The 22,761-nt window shown below is 41.2% G+C and overlaps 1 protein-coding gene across 1 annotated transcript in view; it reads left to right on the top strand.

Annotated features, from left to right (window-relative positions):
* Positions 1–17,867, top strand: part of NDFIP1 (Nedd4 family interacting protein 1) — a 29,042-nt gene extending 11,175 nt beyond the window's left edge. The window contains exons 3-8 of the mRNA XM_081852187.1: positions 878–1,008; positions 1,198–1,285; positions 1,764–1,888; positions 9,670–9,736; positions 12,640–12,745; positions 16,912–17,867. Coding sequence (XP_081708313.1) covers positions 878–1,008; positions 1,198–1,285; positions 1,764–1,888; positions 9,670–9,736; positions 12,640–12,743 — 515 coding nt within the window. The 3' untranslated portion in view covers positions 12,744–12,745; positions 16,912–17,867. The remainder of the gene's footprint in view (positions 1–877; positions 1,009–1,197; positions 1,286–1,763; positions 1,889–9,669; positions 9,737–12,639; positions 12,746–16,911) is intronic.
* The last annotated feature ends 4,894 nt before the right edge of the window (positions 17,868–22,761 follow it).

The following is a 22,761-nucleotide window of genomic DNA, read 5'->3' as shown; positions in this document are numbered from 1 at the left end:
ACAGAGAGGAAGGTAGCATTTCATTCTGTTGCCAATTTATATTATACTGCATTTGTGGCTGTAAAACTTGATGCTAATGGTGTGTGTATCAGGAAAGGGAGAGGGAGAGTTTTTTTGCAGCTGGGTGACTGGTCTTATTTACGTAGTGTTGTGGACCCAAAAATTCTGTTGCCACCTCTGAACATACTTTGAAACCATGGATAATTATTCCTTGCTGCTTGCAGAGTGCATCTTTCTCCAAGTCTTCATTATATCTGTGAAGATTCTGCAGACATGCTTCGGTTGTGCTCAGCTGTTATGACAGGCTATGATCATCCTGCAAAGTTCCAAGCCATCTGGGTTTCAAATTGGCACCTGGGAATATATTTGCATGCAGTGTAGAATTAATAAGATGAATCAAAACACCATAATCTACTTCTAAGTGACACTCATTATATGATTATGTTCATCATTTACATCAGCTTAGCCTTGACAACCTTGCATTTTGGAAAGCACATTAACACTGATTTGTCTGACGAGGTTGTGCACAAGGAATCCTGCTTTATCCATTTCTATATCTGAACAAAAGACCATAGAGCAGGGGTGGCTGTTCAGTGACTTTCCAGATGCTGTTGGACTACAACTCCCATCTGCCCCAGCCAACCTAGCGAGGGGTCAGGAATGATGGCAGCTGTAGTCCAGTGGCATCTGAAAGGTCACAAATTAGCCACATTATGTGCCATAAAGCTGGGTTGCTGCCATGTACACAATACTTTCACTATAATCATTTCACCTATCCTTATTTTTTTATTATCAGGAAGAAAAATTAGGTTGTAATTTTTAGTATGTAGGTATTCTGATAATTAACCTTTCTCTCCCCCATCTATTTCCCCCGCAGTGTATTTTGATTATAAAGATGAGGCTGGGTTTCCTAATCCCCCATCTTACAATGTAGCCACAACTCTGCCTACTTACGATGAAGCAGAGAGAACCAAGGCGGAAGCTACCATACCTTTAGTTCCTGGGAGGGTAAGTGTGATACGATTTTGTGTCATGTGCTTTTAGTTATGGTATCTCAACCACGCGATTTTCAAGGAAGAGTAAGCAATGACGGTAGCTGCACTTTAGCTTTCTTTGGGGGGAAAGTATTGTAAGCCTAATGCCGGTAAATTAGTTTGTCTGACATTTGCTCGCCACCTTGAATGATTTCTGTCTTAGGAGGAGGACTTTGTGGCACGGGATGACTTTGACGATACTGACCAGCTGAGGATAGGAAATGACGGCATTTTCATGCTGACTTTCTTCAGTAAGTACACTAAAAAAACCAACCTGAATCTTTGTGACAGAACTGTTAACATGATTGAACTAGCGCTTTACTTTCTTTTTTCGAAGAGGTGGTTCATCCATATAGTAGACTGTCTCACCTGAATATTGATTCTCCATGTTGATTGTGTGCTACATGCCTGCTTGGGGTGTGGTTGCTGTCCTTGCTAGTGCAGATGGGCAACTTTTATGACCAAGCCAGCCGTTTCTGGGCAGAGAAGGGATTTGTTGTTACTTGAGATGCATTTTATATTGGAAGGTTAGGAATGAAACTTTCAGAAAAATGGAAGGGTGGAGTGACCATTTCTGCTTAAAACAATATGAAGTGCATTGCTGGTTCAGATCAAAGATCCCTCTAGTTCAGCACCCTGTTTTCCAGTGAGATGCCTCTGTGATACCCTCAATTGGCACAAATTGAAATCAATTGTGATTGCTGTATTCTCTCTATTTTTTTCCCTTAGTGGCATTCCTTTTCAACTGGATTGGATTCTTTCTGTCTTTCTGCCTGACTACCTCAGCAGCAGGAAGATATGGGGCCATTTCTGGATTTGGTCTGTCTCTCATTAAGTGGATCTTGATTGTCAGGGTAAGTTGAGGAGTGGAAAAAGAAGGCTGAATAAAAGGCAAGTGCTCTGTGTATGATAGGCATGGCAACAAATAATTCCCTAGTGAGTCTTCCCTTTGTGAAAGTCCTAAAGACAAAACATATGTCTTTATTATATTAAGAAAATGCAGCTTGATTGAGTTACTAACACTGTGTAAGCATTCTGAAATTCTGAACACCATGATCTTTGCAACCACCAAACATGATTTTTGAAATGGAAATTATGCAGATTTGCACAGTGTGCTTGTTTCAGCTAATTTGCATAGCTTCAGATTATCAAAAGGCAGCTCCATTGAAGAGTAATTGAAAAAAAAGATATCTGAAATACTTCGCTGTGTAATTATGTGAGGTGAATGTTGTCTCAAAGGGCATGGATACTAAAAACACTCGTGTTTGGTGTAATGTATTCCCACAAATAGCGGGAACAGATTGGTTAGATAGGTTGATGCAGAGGAGCAAACAAATGCTGTGATGTAAACTTTTCATTTTTGATGTATGTAAAACTAAGGCGAGACTAGATGCCCTTCGGAGTACTGGCTACGGTATGCCAAGTTTACCTGCCCATTTTATTGATTAGATTTTATTCAAAACTGCAATAAAAGTTACTGGCACGGTTTGAGAACCAGTTAAAAATTTTTGTCTCTGTGTGTGTAGGTTTCTTGCATCACAGCATGGCTTAATAAAGCCAGACTTGCCTGTTGTTGGATAGATAAAACTACATGTGTATAATGTAGCTGTTTGTTAAGTGGTGCTTATTTAGAATTTCACTGGCCTTGTACCTTTTAATTTCTGAAGTGGAGATAGAAGAGAAAATGCCTATGTAGAAGCAATGATTTGAGTGGCTGAAAGGATTTGCTGTCTGCAAAGCTTATATCCCCTGCTGGAAGTTATTGGTGTTGCATTGGAGTCACCCAACACATTCTGTATGCAGTTCATGGACTGGTTTGTGTCAGGGTGACGATAGTTTGAGGATGTGCAAGAAAAAAATGTGATTGAATTGATTTTAGATTTTAGAAGCCAGAGAACTCATGTTTGTTTTTTTTTTTTTTATAAATATTTATTAAGGTTTTTTAAAATATAAATGCACACATCAAACAATCTTACTTTTATAACAACAAATTCTTCACTTCTTTGGACTCCCTCACGTCCCCCTCTCCCATTTACATCATTAAAAAAAAAGAATTTTTCCAAACAAATTATCAACTTGTTTACAATCTCATGTCCACACATTCCAATATAATTTAACACTTTTTCCAATAAAGTTTTTATATTTTCTTTAGTCTCACTTATCATCAAATTTAAATCTAGTTTAGTGGTGGCCAGTTTTTTATAATCTAGCATCCTTCTTAACATTCAAACAAATTACAATGTTTTTGTAGATACATCTTGAATTTCTCCCAGTCTTCCTCCATCTTTTCTTCTCCCAGGTCTCGGATTCTGCCAGTCATCTCGGCCAGTTGCATATAGTCCATCAGCTGCATCTGCCACTCTTCCAGTGTGGGTAAATCTTGAGTTTTCCAATTTTTTGCGATGAGAATCCTTGCTGCCGTTGTTGCATACATGAAAAATGTTCGATCCTTCTTTAACACCTTCTGGCCGACAATACCCAGAAGGAAGGCCTCTGGTTTCTTGGTGAAGGTATACTTAAATACCTTTTTCAGCTCATTGTATATCATTTCCCAGAAGGCCTTCACCTTAGGGCATGTCCACCAGAGGTGGAAGAATGTTCCTTCATTTTCTTTACATTTCCAACATTTATTGTCAGACGAATGGTATATTTTGGCAAGTTTAACTGGGGTCATGTACCATCTGTATATCATTTTCATAACATTTTCCTTCAGAGCATTACATGCAGTGAAGTTCAACCCAGTGGTCCACAACCTTTCCCAGTCCTCAAACATAATGTTATGCCCAATATCCTGTGCCCATTTTATCATAGCCGATTTAACCATTTCGTCTTGTGTGTTCCATTTTAGCAGCAAGTTATACATTCTAGATAGTACCTTGGTTTTGGGTTCTAACAATTCTGTTTCTAACTTCGATTTCTCCACCTGGAACCCTAACTTTTTATCATTTTTAAAAACTTCTTTAATCTGAGCATAATGTAACCAGTCTCGCACCTTATCCTTCATTTTCTCCAAACTCTGCAATTTCCAATTGTCTCCATCTTTTTCTAATAATTCCCAATATTTTGGCCATTTGGCCTCCATATTGGGTCTTTTTAGGGCCTTAGCCTCCAGAGGTGAGAGCCACCTTGGAGTTTTGTTTTCCAATAAGTCTTTATATTTCGTCCAGACATTGAACAGTGCTTTCCTGACAATATGGTTCTTAAAGGCCTTATTGATCTTAACTTTGTCATACCATAAGTATGCATGCCAACCAAAAGCATTGTTAAAACCTTCCAAGTCCAGCACGTCAGTGTCTTCGAGAAGTAGCCAATCTTTTAGCCAACAGAAAGCTGCGGCTTCATAGTACAACTTTAAGTCTGGCAGGGCAAAGCCACCTCTTTCTTTCGCATCTGTTAATATCTTAAACTTAATTCTGGGCTTTTTGCCCTGCCAGACAAATTTAGATATATCTTTCTGCCACTTCCGGAAGCACTCCGTTTTGTCCACAATCTGTAATGTTTGAAACAAAAACAACATTTTTGGCAATACATTCATCTTAATAGCAGCAATTCGGCCTAACAAAGAAAGCTTCAATTTTGTCCAACTATCCAAGTCTCTCTTAATTTCAGACCAACATTTTTCATAATTGTCCTTAAATAGACTCAGGTTTTTTGCTGTTATGTTTACCCCTAGGTATTTTACTTTTTTAACCATAGTTAGTTCTGTTTCTCTCTGAAACCTTTCCGACTCTGTATCTGTCAAATTTTTCCCCAACACTTTAGTTTTCTGTTTATTTAATTTAAATCCTGCCACCCGACCAAAATCCTGTATCAGTTGTAATACTCTTTTCGTACTAGATTCTGGCTCCTGCAGAGTCAAAACTAGGTCATCTGCAAAAGCTTTCAATTTGTATTGTTTCGCTCCGACCTGAATCCCTTCCACCAACCGGTCCCCTCTGATCAAGTTCAAGAGCACCTCCAGAACCGAAATGAATAACAAAGGGGAAATCGGGCAGCCTTGTCGTGTTCCTTTTTCAATTTTGAACTCTTCTGTAACCACATTGTTAACTATCAGTTTGGCCTTTTGTTCTGAATATATTGCGTCAATCCCATTCTCAAACCCCCGTCCCACTCCCATTTCATTCAAATTTCCCTTCATAAATTTCCAAGAAATATTGTCAAAGGCCTTCTCCGCATCTATGAAAATTAACACTGCTTTTGTATTTATGTCTGTTTGCAAAAGTTCCAAAACGTCAATAATGTTCCTAGTATTTGCAAACATATGTCTACCTGGGAGAAAGCCTGCCTGGTCTTTATGAATTACTTCATTAAGCACTCTTTTGAATCTACTTGCCAAAATGTCTGCAAATATTTTGTAATCCACATTCAAAAGGGAGATGGGACGATAGTTTTTGAGTTGTGTCTTTTCAGCTTCAGATTTTGGTATCAATGTGATAAAGGCTTCCTTCCACGATTCCGGCGCCTTCTTCCCTTCCATAATTTCATTACAGACCTCCATCATTGGTTGGGTCAGATAGTCTTTTAATGTCTTATAATACTTGGAGGTCAAACCGTCTGGCCCTGGAGATTTGCCCAGTTGCATGTTCTGGATAGCTTGTTCAATCTCTTGTTGTGTTATTTTGTTGTTCAGGATTAATCTGTTTTTTTGTGACAACTTTGTTAATCCATTTCTTTCCAGAAATTGTTTAATCTCAACCTCATCTTGCGGCCCTTGAGTGTATAATTTTTTAAAGTATCTCTGGAAGCACTTTCTAATTTCCATGGGGTTCTGGATATTTCTTCCTTCAATTTCTAGGTTTGTAACTGTATTTAATTTCTGTCTCTTCTTCAACTGCCAAGCTAGCAGTTTTCCACATTTATTTGCCGATTCAAAAGTTTTTTGTTTCATTAATTTAATCTTCCATTCTATTTCTTGGTTTATCAATTTAGAATATTGGGCTTGATATAGTTTAATTTCTCTCAGAATCGGCTGTGACTTCGGGTTTGATCTTAATTTCTTCTCCAATTCTTTAATTTTCTGCAAAATCTTATCTTTCCTTTCATTTTGTGTTCTTTTCTTTACAGTGTTCTGTTGTATCAAGAACCCCCTCATCACAGCTTTGCTTGCGTCCCAGATAGTTCTTTTTTCCACCGTAGTGTTCATATTTATTTCAAAATAATCCTTCAAGGTTTTTTGGGCCTTCTTGAGAATCTCCTGATCTCTAAACAAGCTATCATTCATCTTCCATCTAAAGGAGCCGGTTGGCAATAGTGTCATATCCATCTTCAGCGCATTATGGTCGGAGCAGGTCTTTGGGCAGATTTCCACTTTTCTGACCTTGGGTGCCAGACCTCTAGATATCCATATTTGGTCGATTCTTGTCCAAGTCAGTTGGGCTTCAGAGAAGAATGTTCCCTCTCTTCCCAGGGGGTTCTTAGTTCTCCAAATATCAATCCAGTCCATATTGTCAGCCATTTCAAAAAAGGTCTTTGGTAGTCTGCCGTCTTTTGTAACGTTTTGATTTTGTGACTTATCCATGTTTGTCGATACGACCCCATTCATATCTCCCATCATAATGATGTTGTTGTAGTCCAGATAGTCCAGCATAGTCTCATGCAACTTCTTGTAAAATTCCGATTTCCCGTCATTTGGTGCATAAATTCCTAATATCAGAATCTTTTCTCCTTGGTGTTGTATCTCAATTCCTAATATTCTTCCATGTTCATCTTTGAATAAGAATTTAGGTGACAGGCTCTCTTTTGCATATATCACCACTCCTCGCTTCTTTACTCTGTCCGAAGATATAAATTCTTGGCCAAGTCTTTTGTTTATTAACACCTTTCTATGGAGCCTAGTCACGTGTGTTTCTTGTAAGCAGATAATATCCAATTGTTCTTTTTTTAATATATGAAAAATTTTCCTCCTTTTTTCCGGGATATTGCAGCCATTAATGTTCCAACTCAAAAGTTGCAGAGACATCCTGAATAAATCTGGTTATTTTTCAAGGGGTGGTATCTTGTTCAGAGAATCTTCAGAGTCCAAGGGTGCAGATGCCTCTGGTGTTTCAGGCCCTGGAAGTTGATCAATTCCTTTGTGAAGGTCCTCTCCGTATACGTTCAGAAATTTATCTCTGTCTTCCGATGTTCTGATTTTGATCTTCTTCCCTCTAAAGGTAAAAGATAGTCCTTGAGGAAATTCCCACCTAAAGATGATTGAATTCTTCCTTAGTAGTCTTGTCAACTCCAAATAGTCAGATCTAAGATCTAGCAGTTGTTTAGGAATATCCTTGTAGATCTCAATTCTTTTGTCCAAAATGTCCAGTGACTTTCCGTAGTGTAGGCCCAAAATCTTATCCCTTTCCTCCTTTGACCTCAATATTATCAAACAATCTCTGGGCTTCTCTTTCTTTAGAAGTCTTCCGAGCCTAAAAGCTGAAACAATTTTAAAGTCCTTTTCCTCTAAACTCCAAAATTTGGAGAATTCTTTAGTCAGAAACTCAGCTAGGTTGCCTTCTTCCACTTCTGGTATTGCTCTTATCCTTAAATTGCTCTCCCTGTTCCGCAGTTCAAGCATGGACAAATAGGTCTGATGTTCGCCTACTTGCTTGCAGAGTGGTCTTACCTCTTGTTCTAAATTTTCAAGTTTTTGGCTGGTATCTTCAGCCAATTTCCGATTTTCCCCTGCAGCCTCCTTCAATTCTCCGATTGCTTGAGTATTCTGTGCGACTTGTCCAGATAATTTATTTAAACATTCTATGTTCTGCTCAATTTTGTATGTTTGCTCATCAGCTTTCTTGTCCAGAGATTCTACTTTCTTATCCAAAGATTCTAATTTTTCAAAAATTTTCTCTAAAATAGTAGTGCTTGCCCCTGAGGCCATATCTTCCAGTTGTAATTCCTCAGTTTCTCCCTCCCCTGCCCGTGGCAGAGAAACAGTTTCGACCTCAGAGGGCAAAGTAGGCACAGATGATCTACGTGCCTGTGAGGCTGCGGTTAAAGTTGTCAAAGTTGTTTGTTTAGTTCTTCCTCTCCTTCTTGTACCACTCATTCCAAAGTTATCTAAAATTCAAGGTCAAGCTGAGTTGTTCCCATGAGAAAGCCCCAGCACAGATGGTCACAGTCAATAAGGGGCCGGGAAAAAGAAAGTAAAGTAAAAGTCACTGTTATAAGTCCCAGATCCTCTAGGGGGAGTTTAAAATATTTCAGGGAAGAAATCAATTTCAGTTAAAATAAAGTCAAATTTCTAAGTCCAAGAACCTTCAATAAAAAGATTTTTCAGCAGAGTTAAGGTTTAGTGCAACAACAGTATTTCTGATGGTGTAAGCTGGTAATCCAAATGCTTCAAAGTTACAAGTTCAGACTCTCTCAGATTGTTTCAAAGTTCAGATTCAAAGTATCCAAGCTGCAAACTGCAAGCTGACAGCTCAGTTTCTCAGGCAGTTCCAGCGCCTGGGGTTTTTAGTTAAAATATAGCTCCAAAGGGAGAAAGATTAAAATATAACTAAAATTCATAAAAGTCCAGCACATGAGGTTATTTATTCCACTTAAAATAAAGTTCAATGGGTGCTCAGATCGAATAGTTTAAAAGGTCTCTCTTTGCCTCCACTCTTCCACGCTCTTTGCGTTCAAGTTCAATGGGAGCGGAAGACGGACTTCCTGTTTTTCGTCAATCCGCTTTCAGCCAAATTTAATGTTTTAAAGTCCCGAATTACATACAGTCCGTTGTTTACTCACGGGTTGTTGTTTTTAAAGCATAAATTTCAGGAAGAAAGGTCAGCGCTCACTGGCAACAGCTACGCGGCTTCACTCCGCCGATTGCGGAACGACCCACAGCGCCGCAGCCTCCTCCGCGATCCGGAGCCCCTTACGAGGCTCCCTCAACGTTTCGGTGGCCGCTTCTGGCACCCGCCGGGTCCCAGGACCGCAGGCTTCTGCTGCCTGCGGTTTTCCGTTTCTGGGTCTCCGCTGCGCCGTAGCGGACGACCCTTTCTCGCGCGGAGCTTCCCTTCCCGTTAGGAAAGGGCAGCCATTACCCTTCGCGCCGCCTCCGGAAGTCCCAGAGAACTCATGTTTGGTCCTTAATTGTACAATCTTTTGTATTTCAGTAGTTGCATTTTGCACATGCAGGAGCTTTCTGTTTTTGGCCATTAAGCACAGTATTGTGGATTCTTGATTTACAGCCACTCTTATGGATCTCAGGCAGAGAAGCTCTTTCACATCACCTGCCACCTTAGAATTCCTCATCCAGAACAGGTTCTGAGATTAGCTTTCCTACTGGCCAAAAGGACTCTATCTTGTCTGGATTAAGTCTGACCATGTTAGCATACATCCCAGACTATTGCAACAAGAAGTGCTTGTGTGTATCTGGAGAGTTACCTCTTCACATAGAGATTTTTCGGATCATGTCCTTTCACCATGCAGTATTAATTTTTGCAGAGATTTAGGAGCTTAACCCTGAGTTACTGGTGGAGTATGTGTATAATTTTACAAAATTTATATACTGCTTAATTATTATACTAAACAGTTTACAGAAGAAATGTGTGTGATAGCAGTAATTTATCCAGCAATAACTGCTGCTAGTAACAAAATGCCAGTGCAAAAATCCTGTAACTACATACTGATTGACCTTATTCTCCCTCCACTTTTTTTTTTATAGTTCTCCACCTATTTCCCTGGTTACTTTGATGGTCAGTACTGGTTGTGGTGGGTGTTCCTTGTGTTAGGTAAGTGTTAAACGTTCATTTCAGTTTTTGCTTTAGGAATTGTGCCTGAACCTGCTCATATCTAGTTGTTATTCCTTACTTGTAATAATGATTGTAGTGTATTTTTAATGATTTCAGAAAAGGGCTTTTTTGCCAGTATTTTAGGTTAGTTCCTATCATAGCTGTCAACTTACAGATTTGAAAATAAGGGACCAGCAGCCTTGAAAATAAGGGACCAGCAGCCAAAATAAGGGATCTGCAGCCTCACCTGTTCCAGGCACTCCAGTCTTCCTGTCCTCCTGCAGTCTGGTCAAACTCATGTTGGTAGCTTTGAGAACACTGTCCAACCAACTTTGTAACCAGAGGTTCAACTGACTAGAATCTGAATCACATGCACCACAAGGCCTATGCAGCCTCAACTTAAGATGGCTCCCCAGCCTGGCTTTGCACTGCAAAGTTTGCAGCAGCACGTGCAACAAAATGGCGTCCAGCATTCAAAAACCCCCTCAGCTTTCATTAACTAGCCACACACAAGACATGCAAGCTCCACCTCCCAGTCGTTCTTAGACTTCTTATTGGGTGAGCAACACAGCCAAGCAACACAGTTGGAGCCTCCCTCCTCCCTGGCCGGCAGGGAGGGAGGAGAGGAGCTTCTTCCTTTGAAATTTAAGGGACATCATTTAAGGGACATTTAAGGGACATCCATCAATAAGGGACAGCAGTGGGACATGGAGCTGGAATAAGGGACTGTCCCTTCAAATAAGGGACACTTGACAGCTATGGTTCCTATGCTGGCCACTTTAGAGAACTTTGGCAGATTTTTGAGATGTTCCTTTCAAGGAATCCTGCCATCTAGTGGGCATTTCATTCTTTGCAGTAAGAAACCCATAACCTTGTTTTACTGTGGAAAATGACAGGCACAGTGCTGTATCTGTCTCTCCTCACCCCTGAGGGATAATAGCAACTCTGGGAGTCATGGTGATCGGGGGGGGGGGATGGGGGATAATGTAGTGCTCAGATCCTGCTTACAAGCTTCCCATAGGCATCTGGGTACTATGAGGACAGATGGGCCTTTCGTTTGATCCAGCAGGGCTTTCCTTAAGTTCTTAAAACAACACAGGAGGAAAGAATTAAATACCCTCTGTTCTGTGATCAAATTGGCATCCACACCTGACATTTTGAAATAAAGAAGAAAAAAAGTGGGAAATTTGTTCCACAGGTCTGTTGGGTCGCAGTTTAGCCCTCATTGACTTGGAAAAAACATTAGTGATGTTTAGATGTTTTCTATTTAGAAAGAGAGTCTTTTTCAAAACGGAGTAAAACTGTCAGTGGTGGGTCAGATCCTCTCGGGAAGCTGGGAGGATGTACTTATAACAGGCTCAGAAAAATGAACACCACAGATTTAGAAACAAGTTCATGATGATAGCTGTGTGGTTAAATAATAGTGTGAAGAAAACCATAAAAGGCAAGAAAGCTTCCCTTAAAAAGAAGAAGTCTTGCCAAAATGAGAACAAAAATGATTCCTAATTCCAGCAAATAAATGTGTCAAGCAAGAAAAGGAAAAAATGAGGAGAAAGTTGGTAAAGGCATGAAAACAAATATTTCTTCAACTACATCAGGAACTAGCCGGGGAAGCAATAGGAACTTTGGACATCAGAGTTGTGAAAGGAAAATTAAAGGGGGACGCAGAGATGCTCCCATGGGTACAAACATGAGCCTCAGGTTCACTTTCCCTTCCCCACTATGCATGAAGTGGTGAGATTTAAAACTTCCTTTTCTGATTTGTAAGAAACTGTTGTTTGTCATTGCATTAAAACCTGGGTTGCTTGTGACTCATTGACAAACCATGGTTTGAACAAACCACCCTTTGCCAGGTTTGGATGCACTTTCTTCTAAACAGGGCATGGAAACTTTCAGTATATTCTCTCACTCAAAACAGCATGTGGAGCATGCAAGGTTCATAACCATAAGCCATAGTAGGTCCAGATAGTGTGAACCCAAGAGCTTTTGCTCAAAATTGAACCTGCTGAATTTTCAATGACAGTATACCACATCATTAAACTCAACCTCCTGATGAGAGGATTGAAAGGTACATTAGCGAAAGATGTACAAATGTTCTTCTGATCATGGCCACAACCTGCTCCTCCAGGAGCAGAAACAAATCCAAAGACACTCCCAGGCCCAAACCTGATCCTTATCAGAGGATTGGAAGGTAACCAATATGAGATCTCCCCCCCCCCCCGCCAAAAAAAGGGGGACTCGGAGGGAAGGGGAACTGAAGAAATAACAGACCCTGTCAGGCTAACCTTTTTTCTAAAGTTGGTTAAAAGTCATTTTGAAGCTGGAATTATTAAGCAAATAAAAGAGCAAGTTTTTCAGTCAGCATGGCTTCTATAAAGGGAAGTCCAGCTCACCAACTTTTCAATTCTTTGAGAGTACAGTGGTGCCCCGCAAGACGAATGCCTCGCAAGACGAAAAACTCGCTAGACGAAAGAGTTTTCCGTCTTTTGAGGTGCTTCGCAAAACGAATTTCCCTATGGGCTTGCTTCGCAAGACGAAAACGTCTTGCGAGTTTTTTCCCTCCCCCCCTTTTTCTAAGCCGCTAATAGGGGTGCTTCGCAAGACGAAAAAACCGCTAGACGAAGAGACTCGCGGAACGGATTAATTTCATCTTGCGAGGCACCACTGTATCAACAAACATGTAAGTGGTTCAGAAGATATATGGTTGGACATCCAAAAACATTTTGAGAAAGTCCTTCACTGCAGGTTCCTGGGTAAGTGTAGCAGTGATTGAATAAGAGAATGGGTAATCCTGTGGATCAATAACTGGTTAAACAAGAGGGAACCAATTGTAGGAATGAACCTTGCCTTTCAGAAGAATGGAAGATGTGTATGTGAAATATAACTCTGTTATTTTTTGTTAGGGTTTCTCCTGTTCCTCAGAGGATTTATCAATTATGCAAAGGTTCGGAAGATGCCAGATACATTTTCCACTCTTCCCAGGACTAGAGTTCTCTTTATTTACTAAAGGTAATTCTCTGGGGAATCTGCTTTAATTCTTCGTGTTTCTCTGCTTGATTTAAAAAGCAGGTCATCCCATATCCTATATACCATCTTCAGTGTTGTTCACCAAATAAGAGTGACTGATTTATTGTATTTGTAGAGCACCATTTGCTGTTATGATCCTAGACACATTTTGAAGTCCCATTGATTTCAGTAGAAGCCACTTCCTCCAACTTCTAATGTGCACTAGTATTTACACTAAATTATACCAATTTGAAAAGACAAATATGATAACATATAACACCGGTCTTGAAAAACCTACATTGGCTCCCAGTATGTTTCCGAGCACAATTCAAAGTGTTGGTGTTGACTTTTAAAGCTCTAAACGACCTCGGTCCAGTATACCTGAAGGAGCGCCTCCACCCCCATCGTTCTACCCGGACACTGAGGTCCAGCGCCGAGGACCTTCTGGCGGTTCCCTCACTGCGAGAAGCCAAGTTACAGGGAACCAAGCAGAGGGCCTTCTCGGTAGTGGCGCCCTCCCTGTGGAACGCCCTCCCACCAGATGTCAAAGAGAACAACAACTACCAGACTTTTAGAAGACATCTGAAGGCAGCCCTGTTTAGGGAAGCTTTTAATGTTTAATGTATCACAGTATTTCAATATTCTTTTGGAAGCTGCCCAGAGTGGCTGGGGAAACCCAGCCAGATGGGCGAGGTATAAATAATTTATTATTATTATTATTATTATTATTATTATTATTATTATTATCATCATCATCATTATCACATCACTTTTATTTCCTTTTTGCTGGAATCTGGGTAGTGTCTTACCGAGAAACCTGCGGTTTATTTATTTTGTTACATTTATGTATCACCTTTTCTTCCAAGTTCCTCAAGTCGCTTTACATGGTTCTCCTCCCCATTTCAACCACACAACAAACCTGTGAGTTATGTTTAAGAACTGGCCCAAGGTCTCCCAGTGGGCATCATGGGTGAGTGGGGATTCGAGCCCTAGTCTCCCAGATCAAGAATTGCTGGAGAGGTAGCCTTTTTAGAGTCTAGGATCTTAAATGGTGGAGCAAAACCCAAGAAAGGCATGGGATACAGTGGATTCTAGTCCATGAAAGCTTATGCCACAATAGATTCCAGATTATTTGTATTCACTATGACTCATCACCGTCCTTTGGATTCTCCTGGATACCACCATTCAGTAGCCAAGCCCAAAACCAAAAGTCTCATTTGGATGCATTTCGGCTTGCCTGCTGCTGAAAGTGGCCATGAGGTGATTGATAATATCATCATTTATCAGTTTCAGACCCTTGAGTAGTAGCAGTTGCCAGGACATTATCCTGTATGCCTCTGCGTAGTTCCTTCCTTATTTCAGATATTGTGATATATCACAATGTTTAACTGGTGATATATCGCAATATTGAAAAGCAGCTATTGCCCTGCCCTAGACACCACAAAATTTGACGTGGGAATCTCTATATGCACCTGCCAAGCAGATGTGCTGGGTTAGAAGGGCCTAGAAGCTGAGAAAAGAGCACTTAGTTAAAAATAGTTGAAAGACATGCCCTTGCCATTCCATAGAAACTGTTACCCCAGAGAAACCTGGAGCTATTCTGTCCAGGACAGTAGTGGAAAAATGAAAGTTTCAACTGGATGTTATTAAGCATTCATCCTATAAAACGGAACCTTAGTTTTCCCTTTCCACTTTTCTTTTTAGCTGGCCAGCAACCGCACAAGCTGTAAAAGGTTTGCCTTTCTTTCCAGTAGTTAATGAGATACATGGCTAGACCACACACAGAAAGAAGATTTCTTTAGCAGTGGTGGGACACTTAAAAAAACCAAACCCAACCACCATCATGACATGGGCCATATAAGAAACGCAGTTGGCACCCACCACATTAGAACATTTGAGCTGGAAAAAGCTATTTAAAAAAAGAGAAATACTCTGTGGTTAGGGTTTCTTTACTTCCTTAGTAAGGTTTGTGGTGTCCTCTGTAGTCCTTTTGGATCTGAAATTCACACTGAATTACAAACTTCCCTGCTCCTATGTTTTTTTCTCTCAGTTCCAATGTTAGAAACACCATTAACTAGTAGGCCACTCTTGTTCTTTTGCTCTTGCGGGAACCATTAAATACAATTTTTATCTGAATGTAGCTTTTTCAAGCTACTTTTTGGGGGGGGCAAAGAAGGGGAATTGTTATCTTCTTAGCCTAACCTACCTCACGGGGCTGTTGTAAGTACAGAATACAATTGGGAGAGCCATGTACAGATCTTTGAGCTCCTTCAAGGAAAGGGAGAGAAAGGTAATAAGAAATAATACATTGAAGCTGCTTGGTTCTTTATAACAAATTTCATAGGACTAGAAAGATGACTAGTTATTTGAAGTGTAGTATAATCCTAGGCATGTTTACCCTGAAGTAAGCCTGACTCAGTTCCATGGAGCTTACTTGAAAGTAATCTTAAGTAGAATGGGAGGCTTGACCTTGTGCTCATGTGGGAGGCCATTGGCTGGTGCATATGTAACCATAGTTAAGGGCTTAGGAGCCAACCACAGGATTGCATGCTTCCTATGTCTAGTCTGTCCTTGTTCATACACAAAATCACCCAGCCTCTTAATTCTTGCTTAACAGCACTTAGCAGTGTATTCTAATAACTCCCCCGCCCCATATATTATTTATACCCCTCCTCACCTTTTTCCCTGACAGGGTTTCAAGGTGGCTTACAGATAAAAAGAAAACTAAAAACATAGAAATAATAATAATAAAAAAAAAACAATTAAACATTGATAGAATTAAAACTCGTTCATTCTCTCTCTCTACACACAAAAACACACACATATAAAATCTATTAAAACCATACAAATAATTATAATAAAAACAGCACTGTGCCAGCCCTCTCATTAGGAGCACTCCGTTCCCAAAAGCCTGTTGGCAAAAGCCATTTTTCATATTTTTTGTTTCATATCCATAAGATCAGCAGGGCTTTCAGATTCCTGTCTATTGGAAATAAATGTACTGCTACTGTAATTTGTGAACAAAACACCAGGTCAGCACTTGTCCTTGTTTTCACCATTTACACTCTTGGGGGTTCTTCTTCTTTAATCTTCTGAAATTCCCTGAGAACTTTAAAAGGCCAGTAGCCTGATGACAAGAAAAAGTTGTTTCTTGTAATAGTTGGTTACTCTGCCCACATCCCCCTGCAGCCTAAGAAAGAACACTGCTAAGAGGTGTGTTTAGCTTTAATTTGTATAAAAGTTACCCAGCCTGGCGCAGGAGGGGGAACAGTGAGCAGCCACGTATGAACAACAGTGCAGCCCTTTGCCTGCAAACGGTTCCTTTTGGAGCTACTTAAACTGGATGGTAAAATCCAGTATATCATTACCAATCTTAATCTTTTGAAAAGGTATAAAAATTGCTTGATAATTAAAATTTACTATTCTCTCTCCCATTATGCTAGGGATACCATATGTCTGGGAAAACCTGGACATGTCCTCTTTTTTGGGGGGGGGCAACATGCCCATCCAAGTGGACTTTTACATTTCAAAGGAAATGTTGGGGGGGTTGTTTGGACTCCGAGTTGGAGGACAGCCGCGGCTGCTGCCAGCCCAAGCCGGGAAAGAGGCATGTGGGCACAGTGACCACGCCCACCTGCACCCACCAACCTCTTTCCCCAGCTCGGACTGGCAGCAGCTTGGCCTGTCCTCTTTTTTTGCTCTTCAGCCCTAATTATGTAGCTCTTAGAGACACAAACTCTGACAGAAACACACACAGACACACACACACGGGCGTATGCTTTTGATGTGGTCCAGATTCTGGGTGATTCTGCTAGTTTAAAATATTTTAAATCTAAACTTAAACTCATGTAATCAAGAAGATTTCTCTCCCCCACCTCCATCCCTGTTTAGGGTTTTTTTTTTGTGGGTGGGAGGAATAGGGTTGGAATTTATTGTGCCTCTGTTCCTGTGCCATACCAGAAATAAAGTTTGACCATGTACATTTTGTTCATCAGTCACAGAGGCACAGGAATGAGGTCAGAATTAAATGTAATGGGCAAGGTGGGAAATAGAAACAAAGGATTCAAAAACTAGTGAACAGTTGTGCATTTGCGTATGAAAAATGTATTCCAAGATTGTAAACATCCTTCTCTTAGCTAAAATAGTAACTGTGCTTTTGCTCTTTTCAGACTGATGTTTTCTGGCAACATTTTCCTGCATTGATGAGTTCTCCCTTAAGTGGACACCTGCAGGAAATAAATCAAGACTCTCAACACAGAAGGAAAAAAAATAATCACCCGCTTTAAAATGAATAAAGTACTGTTGGAAAAAAAGAAGCATTTCTTTCTATTTGTTTCTAGATGTAAAATTTTAATAGTTTAATGCAGAACTCCTGTAATCATTGAATCATTAGTGGCTAATGTTTGAAACGGCTCTTGCAATCAAGTCTGTGATGTTACTAATAATGCCTTATATAGTATTTGTAGTTCTTTAAATAGCATGAGCTATTGCCCTGCAGCCAGAAGGGGTCAGTCTTGCTTTTTGTTCTCCTTAAAATTGAACTTTGAATATGTTTTCTTAGTGTAAGATAAGTAATAATGCTGGCCATTGTGAAGGGGTGTTCTTGGAACTTTAGAAATTTGTTTTGACTGTATTTCTGCACATAGTATGTATCTGTTGTTAAAATAAAATGAAAACAACCTGGAAATAAAATCTACATGTACCATGTGGATGTTTTTAAGGCATAGTAGTGAAAGAGCATTAAGAAGCTGGTACAAGTATTAACTCTTGGTAGTATGTATTCAGTATTTCTTACTGTTGTACTGCACACTTTTGGGGTAGGAACTCTCATAGTATATGTTGGTGGCATCAAATTCAAAGAATTTGATAATGTGGTGTATAAAATCAGAAAGCACCTAAAATAATTTGATAATGCAGTGCATAAAATCAGAAAGCACATCGCCATTTTTGTTGACTTTAGAACTTGAAATGGTTCCTAACATAGCTGTACTTTCTTTTTAAATTTCTGGTGCATTTAAATATAGATTAATGTGCACTTGTGTGATTTCTGCAAAGCAGTAATTCAGAGTTTTATTATGTTAAAACTGTAAATATAGCAGAATGTTAATAAATGTCACTTATATTACTAGGGCTTTCTTTTTGCTGTACATCAGTGTTTACATGGGTGCCTTTTTTCCCCCCATTCCCATCTCCGTAAATTCATGGCAACTGAGTTACATAGACATGATGGTAGCAGCCAAATAATAACTATTTTGCTATTATTTTTCTTACTAAGTGGGGTTACTAAAGGAGCTCATTTTTTCTGTCTGGCATTCCACACTACTGTCTTTGAAGTCACTCCATTCTTAGTTATTTGTATTTCATTGCCCTAAACACTTTGACTTCCTTTGTGGATCCTTCTATTTGGGAACATTGGGTCTTTCTAGGGAGAAGTTGCCAAAGAAGACACAAACGTTTCCTGACTAATCCCAGGCAAGTTTGTCTGTGTGTTGCTGAATCAAATCTGGAGCAAAATCAGCTCTTAATATTACAATATTGGTGGATCCATAGAGTTTATTTTCCATAAACCTGTTGCTTCCATTGCCATTAATTCGGAAACTTGAAAGCATGTTGGTAGTTTTCTCACTCCTCAAAATGTCAGTCCTTATGTAGCCAAAATGGCACCATCCAACCAGGGTGGGGGTATAAAATATGAGCATCTGGAATTATGAACAGGAGCATTCCACACTGGAACATTTTGTTCAGGTCCCCCTTGTTTCAATCTTACTTCCACAGTTCAGTACAAGAGTACTGTTATGTAGCCAAAACTGCACCACCCACACACAATAGGAGCATTTCATCAGGATTATGGGACACCCAGTGCGCTGCTTCTTTTTTCTTCCTTTTTTACATATAAATGCTCGTGAACACCGCAATTTAGAAGCTTTTTTCCATTTTCTAAGGCATATCAGTCTATCACATGGCAATGTCTTTCTTGAAATGAGGTGTTATCTAAACTCTGCCTCCGTATCTGCTGACATGGAAAATCTGTTCTCCGTATTGACCTGTGACAAAGTGTTAAACTTGCAGCACAGTGGTAGATTTTACATTCTGGATGATGCAATATGTACAGGAGACTTGGTGATGAAAGTTTTAAAACTGGGGTGGCATAGCTTCATGGCTCGCTCACTCAATATTGTTACCCCTCGTTCTGCAGTGCTCTTAAACCTTTTGCTTGCTATTGGAACAAGAAGCTTAATGAGTTTCAACCTTTCAAGGGATTTTTGTTGATAATTTTAATGCATTGGCTCATAGTGGCTTATTTAGATCAGGATTATTTCCCTCCCACCAAAACACCATTAACATATTCTGACCCTTGTAAGAACTTTAAATTTATTATATTTAATTTTTTTTATTAAAAGAAAATAATCCTCTGCAGTGTATAACTTCCAGCATTCTTAATTGTAAAATGATCCTGAGTATTCACTGTTGTCACCTTCAATAGATATTCATTGTTTTTGCTAAAGAGGTGTCACATTCCCTCTTCCTCTGGTCATTTCCTAAGAGGTTTAAGGAAGCATACCTGGTAATAGGTAATTTGACTGTCCTGGCAGGGCACTTGGTGAACACAAATCCTTTCATTTGCAAAGAGAAACCAATCATTTACAACTTCGGCTTTGAAAAATGTGCATGCATTTGGAATTTTAAAAATAAACCCTACAGTGCCACTAAGTGCCCTGATAATTTAGGTACACCTTACTGCAACTGAGCTATTGTGCAGTCTGTATCAGTTAAACTTACTCATTCTCACTTGGCTCCAGAGAAGCAGACTAATTTTAAATGTCACTATCTCAAGGAGAACTGCCTCTCACATTTATTTGGTGCATGGCAGTTTTCACCTTAGTAAAATAAAGGACCCCTGACAGTTAAGTCCAGTTGCGAACGACTCGGGAGCCGATGTTTGTCCACAGACAGTTTTCCGGGTCATGTGGCCAGCATGACTAAGCCGCTTCTGGCGAACCAGAGCAGCGCACAGAAACGCCGTTTACCTTCCCGACGGAGCAGTACCTATTTATCTACTTGCACTTTGACGTGCTTTTGAACTGCTAGATGAGCAGGAGCTGGGATTGAACAACGGTAGCTCACCCCATCGTGGGGATTTGAACTGCCAACCTTTCACTGGGCAAGCCCTAGGCTCAGTGGTTTAGACCACAGCGCCACCCGTGTCCCATAGTTTTCACCTTAGATTAGCCTTATCCCACGACTGCCTAATCCCGCTCAATGAGTACGAGGCACCAGAGCCCATATCTGAGAATTGCCTGGTTGTGCTACTTTCATGGTGACCAGCTCACAGTTACATGTTACAATCCTATCCAGAGACAAACCTGCCATGCAATTACATCTTTAACTATCTTTTAATAGAAGGTGCCCTTGTTTTTATTGTGCTTGTGTGGATGAAGAGAGAGACTGCTGACTTGGCAAATCTGTTCTCTGTATATTCACTCTATTAGCAGTCAGTAATCTTAAATTAAAACATTTTGAGGTGGAGTGTGCTGGGGGTGGGTTCACAGGGTGCGCTTTATGGATAACACTTATTACTCCTCTTACAACAACACAGAGCATATTAAGGAATGAGGAAATGTCATTAAGTTCATCCTGAGTGATCTTTAGTGAAATGCATTTTTAAATGCTGCCTTTCTTTGGTCCAGAAACAAACACAGCAACATAATTCAGCGTCATTCGCGACTGGACCTAACGGTCAGGGGTACCTTTACCTGCTTTTAACAGGCGACTAGCATAAATCTAGCATCTGGGAGAAATGCAGCATCCTGATTTTCTGCTGGTTTTCTGGCAATGAAAAACAACTCTTTGGGCTTTTGGAGAATACATGACTCTCCTTCAGACTCCAGGTGTTTACCTCAACAAACACTGGCGTGGAGTCTGCTTGGCTATGCCAAATGAAAAGAAGCGCCAAGTCTTAACAACATGAAGAACACAAAAGTGCATGCTGTCATAATAACCTATGTGCCGCTCAGGCAATATTGACAGCAGAAATGGGGCAGAGGGAATAGCCATGGATGCAGAGTAGACAAAGGAACGTTTTGTGTGTTACTCTGAAAGTGTTCAAATAGACCTGCCGGAAGCACCAGGAACAGAGTATCAGCACCTTATCTCCCACTGTGTTTATTTGCACCTAGCAATCAGCCACATGTTTACCTTGCCTTGATGGTGCAAAGTTTAGAATTTCATTTGGGTCACCGTGGGGCAACTTGGCTTGTCCTCTAGGGCTTCCACGTGAGGTGAGGCGGGGTAGGTTGGGGGGAGGGAGGGAAGGATGTTTTTGTGTAACTGGAGAGGCGTGGCTTTCTCATGAACTTTTTGTTTACCATTTCCCTGGATCTGCTTGGCTTGAATGGTTTATGTAGAAAAGTGCAGAAAGACACTACGATTGACAGTGCTATTCACGGCACCTAGAACAAAATGCAAGCTGGGCAAGGCCTGCTGTGCTTCTTTGCCATGTTGGCACCAGAACATAAGAAGGGCCCTTCTGGATCAGGCCAAAGGCCCTTCTAATTCAGTATCCTGTTCTCACAGTGGCCAACCAGACAGTGGTGTAGTGGTGGGAGACACAGCGGTGCAAAATTGTTAGGGGCACAAAATTTCAACACCCGGTGCTGCATTATATAGCTGCATGTGTTCATCGCTGGGCTCTGTTAAAAATGGCTTCTCCATGCGAACCAGGAAGTGACCTTTCCAGACAACAGAACCACTCTTCTTTTCTTATCTCTGCGGCTGCAATCTCTTGAGTGATGCAGACACCATTAGGCAGTTGAATGCACATGTGTATTCCACTCATTCCCCCCCTCCACGCACCCCCAAGCTCTGGCAACCCACACTACACCACTGCAACCAGATGCCGGTGGGAAACCCAAAAGCGGGACCTGAGCAGAAGAGTACTGTCAGAGTTGCCTCTAGGTCCCAGCTCACAGAGGACCAACGCTAGTCAGTAATAACTTATAAAACGCTAGTCAGTAATAACTTATAAAAGTCTTTATTGAAGATTAGTTTCCATTTCCAAACCGCAGCGTGCAACTCTACGTCTTAGAAGCTAGACCGGCGAAGCTCCATCTGAGTCTCCGCCTCCTAGACACCAGTTTAAGACTCTAGCCTTACTCCACCTCTTCCGTTGTTCTTTCCTCCTCTGGGTCCTTCTGCCCCCTGGGGTTTCCTCCTTTCTGGACTCTTCTGACGCTGACCCCCCTGAGTCTTGCCTCTCCTTCCGGCGGGCTTTAGGACCTGGCTCCCTATCCGGGCTACCTGCTGTGCCGCTCGCCTGTACCTTTGAACTTGGCGCGCGCGCCCAGCCGGTAACTTTCCTCTTGACCGTTTCCCCACTCTCCAATGGAGGCGTGGTCAATCCTGACTCATCTCCTCTCGCTGGTGGTGAGAACACTGGTCCCGATGCCTGGGACTCCTCCCCGCCACTGCGCTCTGGTGGGGAAGCTGGTCCTGATTTCCAACTGCTGCTCTGGGAGTCCCCGCTGGCCCCTTCCTTCTGGTGTTTCCCCCTTGGCACCCCCCTTGCCCTGGCCATCGGCGCTCCCTTCTGTGAATCTTCCGATTCGCTGGAGAGGCTCATGGAATCACTCTGACCACTGTCACCGCCTACGCTCCCCTCGGATTCCTCCCCCTCGCTCTCCATTTCCTCCCTCTCCTGTGCCTCTGCTCCTGAGCCCCTGACAAGTACTCTCCTCTCTGTGGTTTCCAGCAACTGGTATTCAGAAGCATTGCTACTTCTGACTGTGGAAATAGAGTACAGTTGTACCTTGGAAGTTGAACGGAATCCGTTCCGGAAGTCCTTTCGACTTCCAAAACATTCGAAAACCAAAGCGTGGCTTCTGGTTGGCTGCAGGATTCCTGCAGCCAATCGGAAGCCACGGAAGCACTGTTGGATGTTCGGCTTCCAAAAATAGTTCACAAACCGGAACAGTCACTTCCCAGTTTGTGACCTTCGGGATCCAAAACATTTGGGAACGAAG

Source organism: Podarcis erhardii (genome assembly GCF_964252035.2).
Source record: "Podarcis erhardii genome assembly, chromosome: 2".
In the NCBI taxonomy this organism is placed as follows: Eukaryota; Metazoa; Chordata; class Lepidosauria; order Squamata; family Lacertidae; genus Podarcis; species Podarcis erhardii.
Note: the sequence above shows the minus strand (reverse complement) of the source record. Positions and strands in the feature narration are given on the sequence as shown.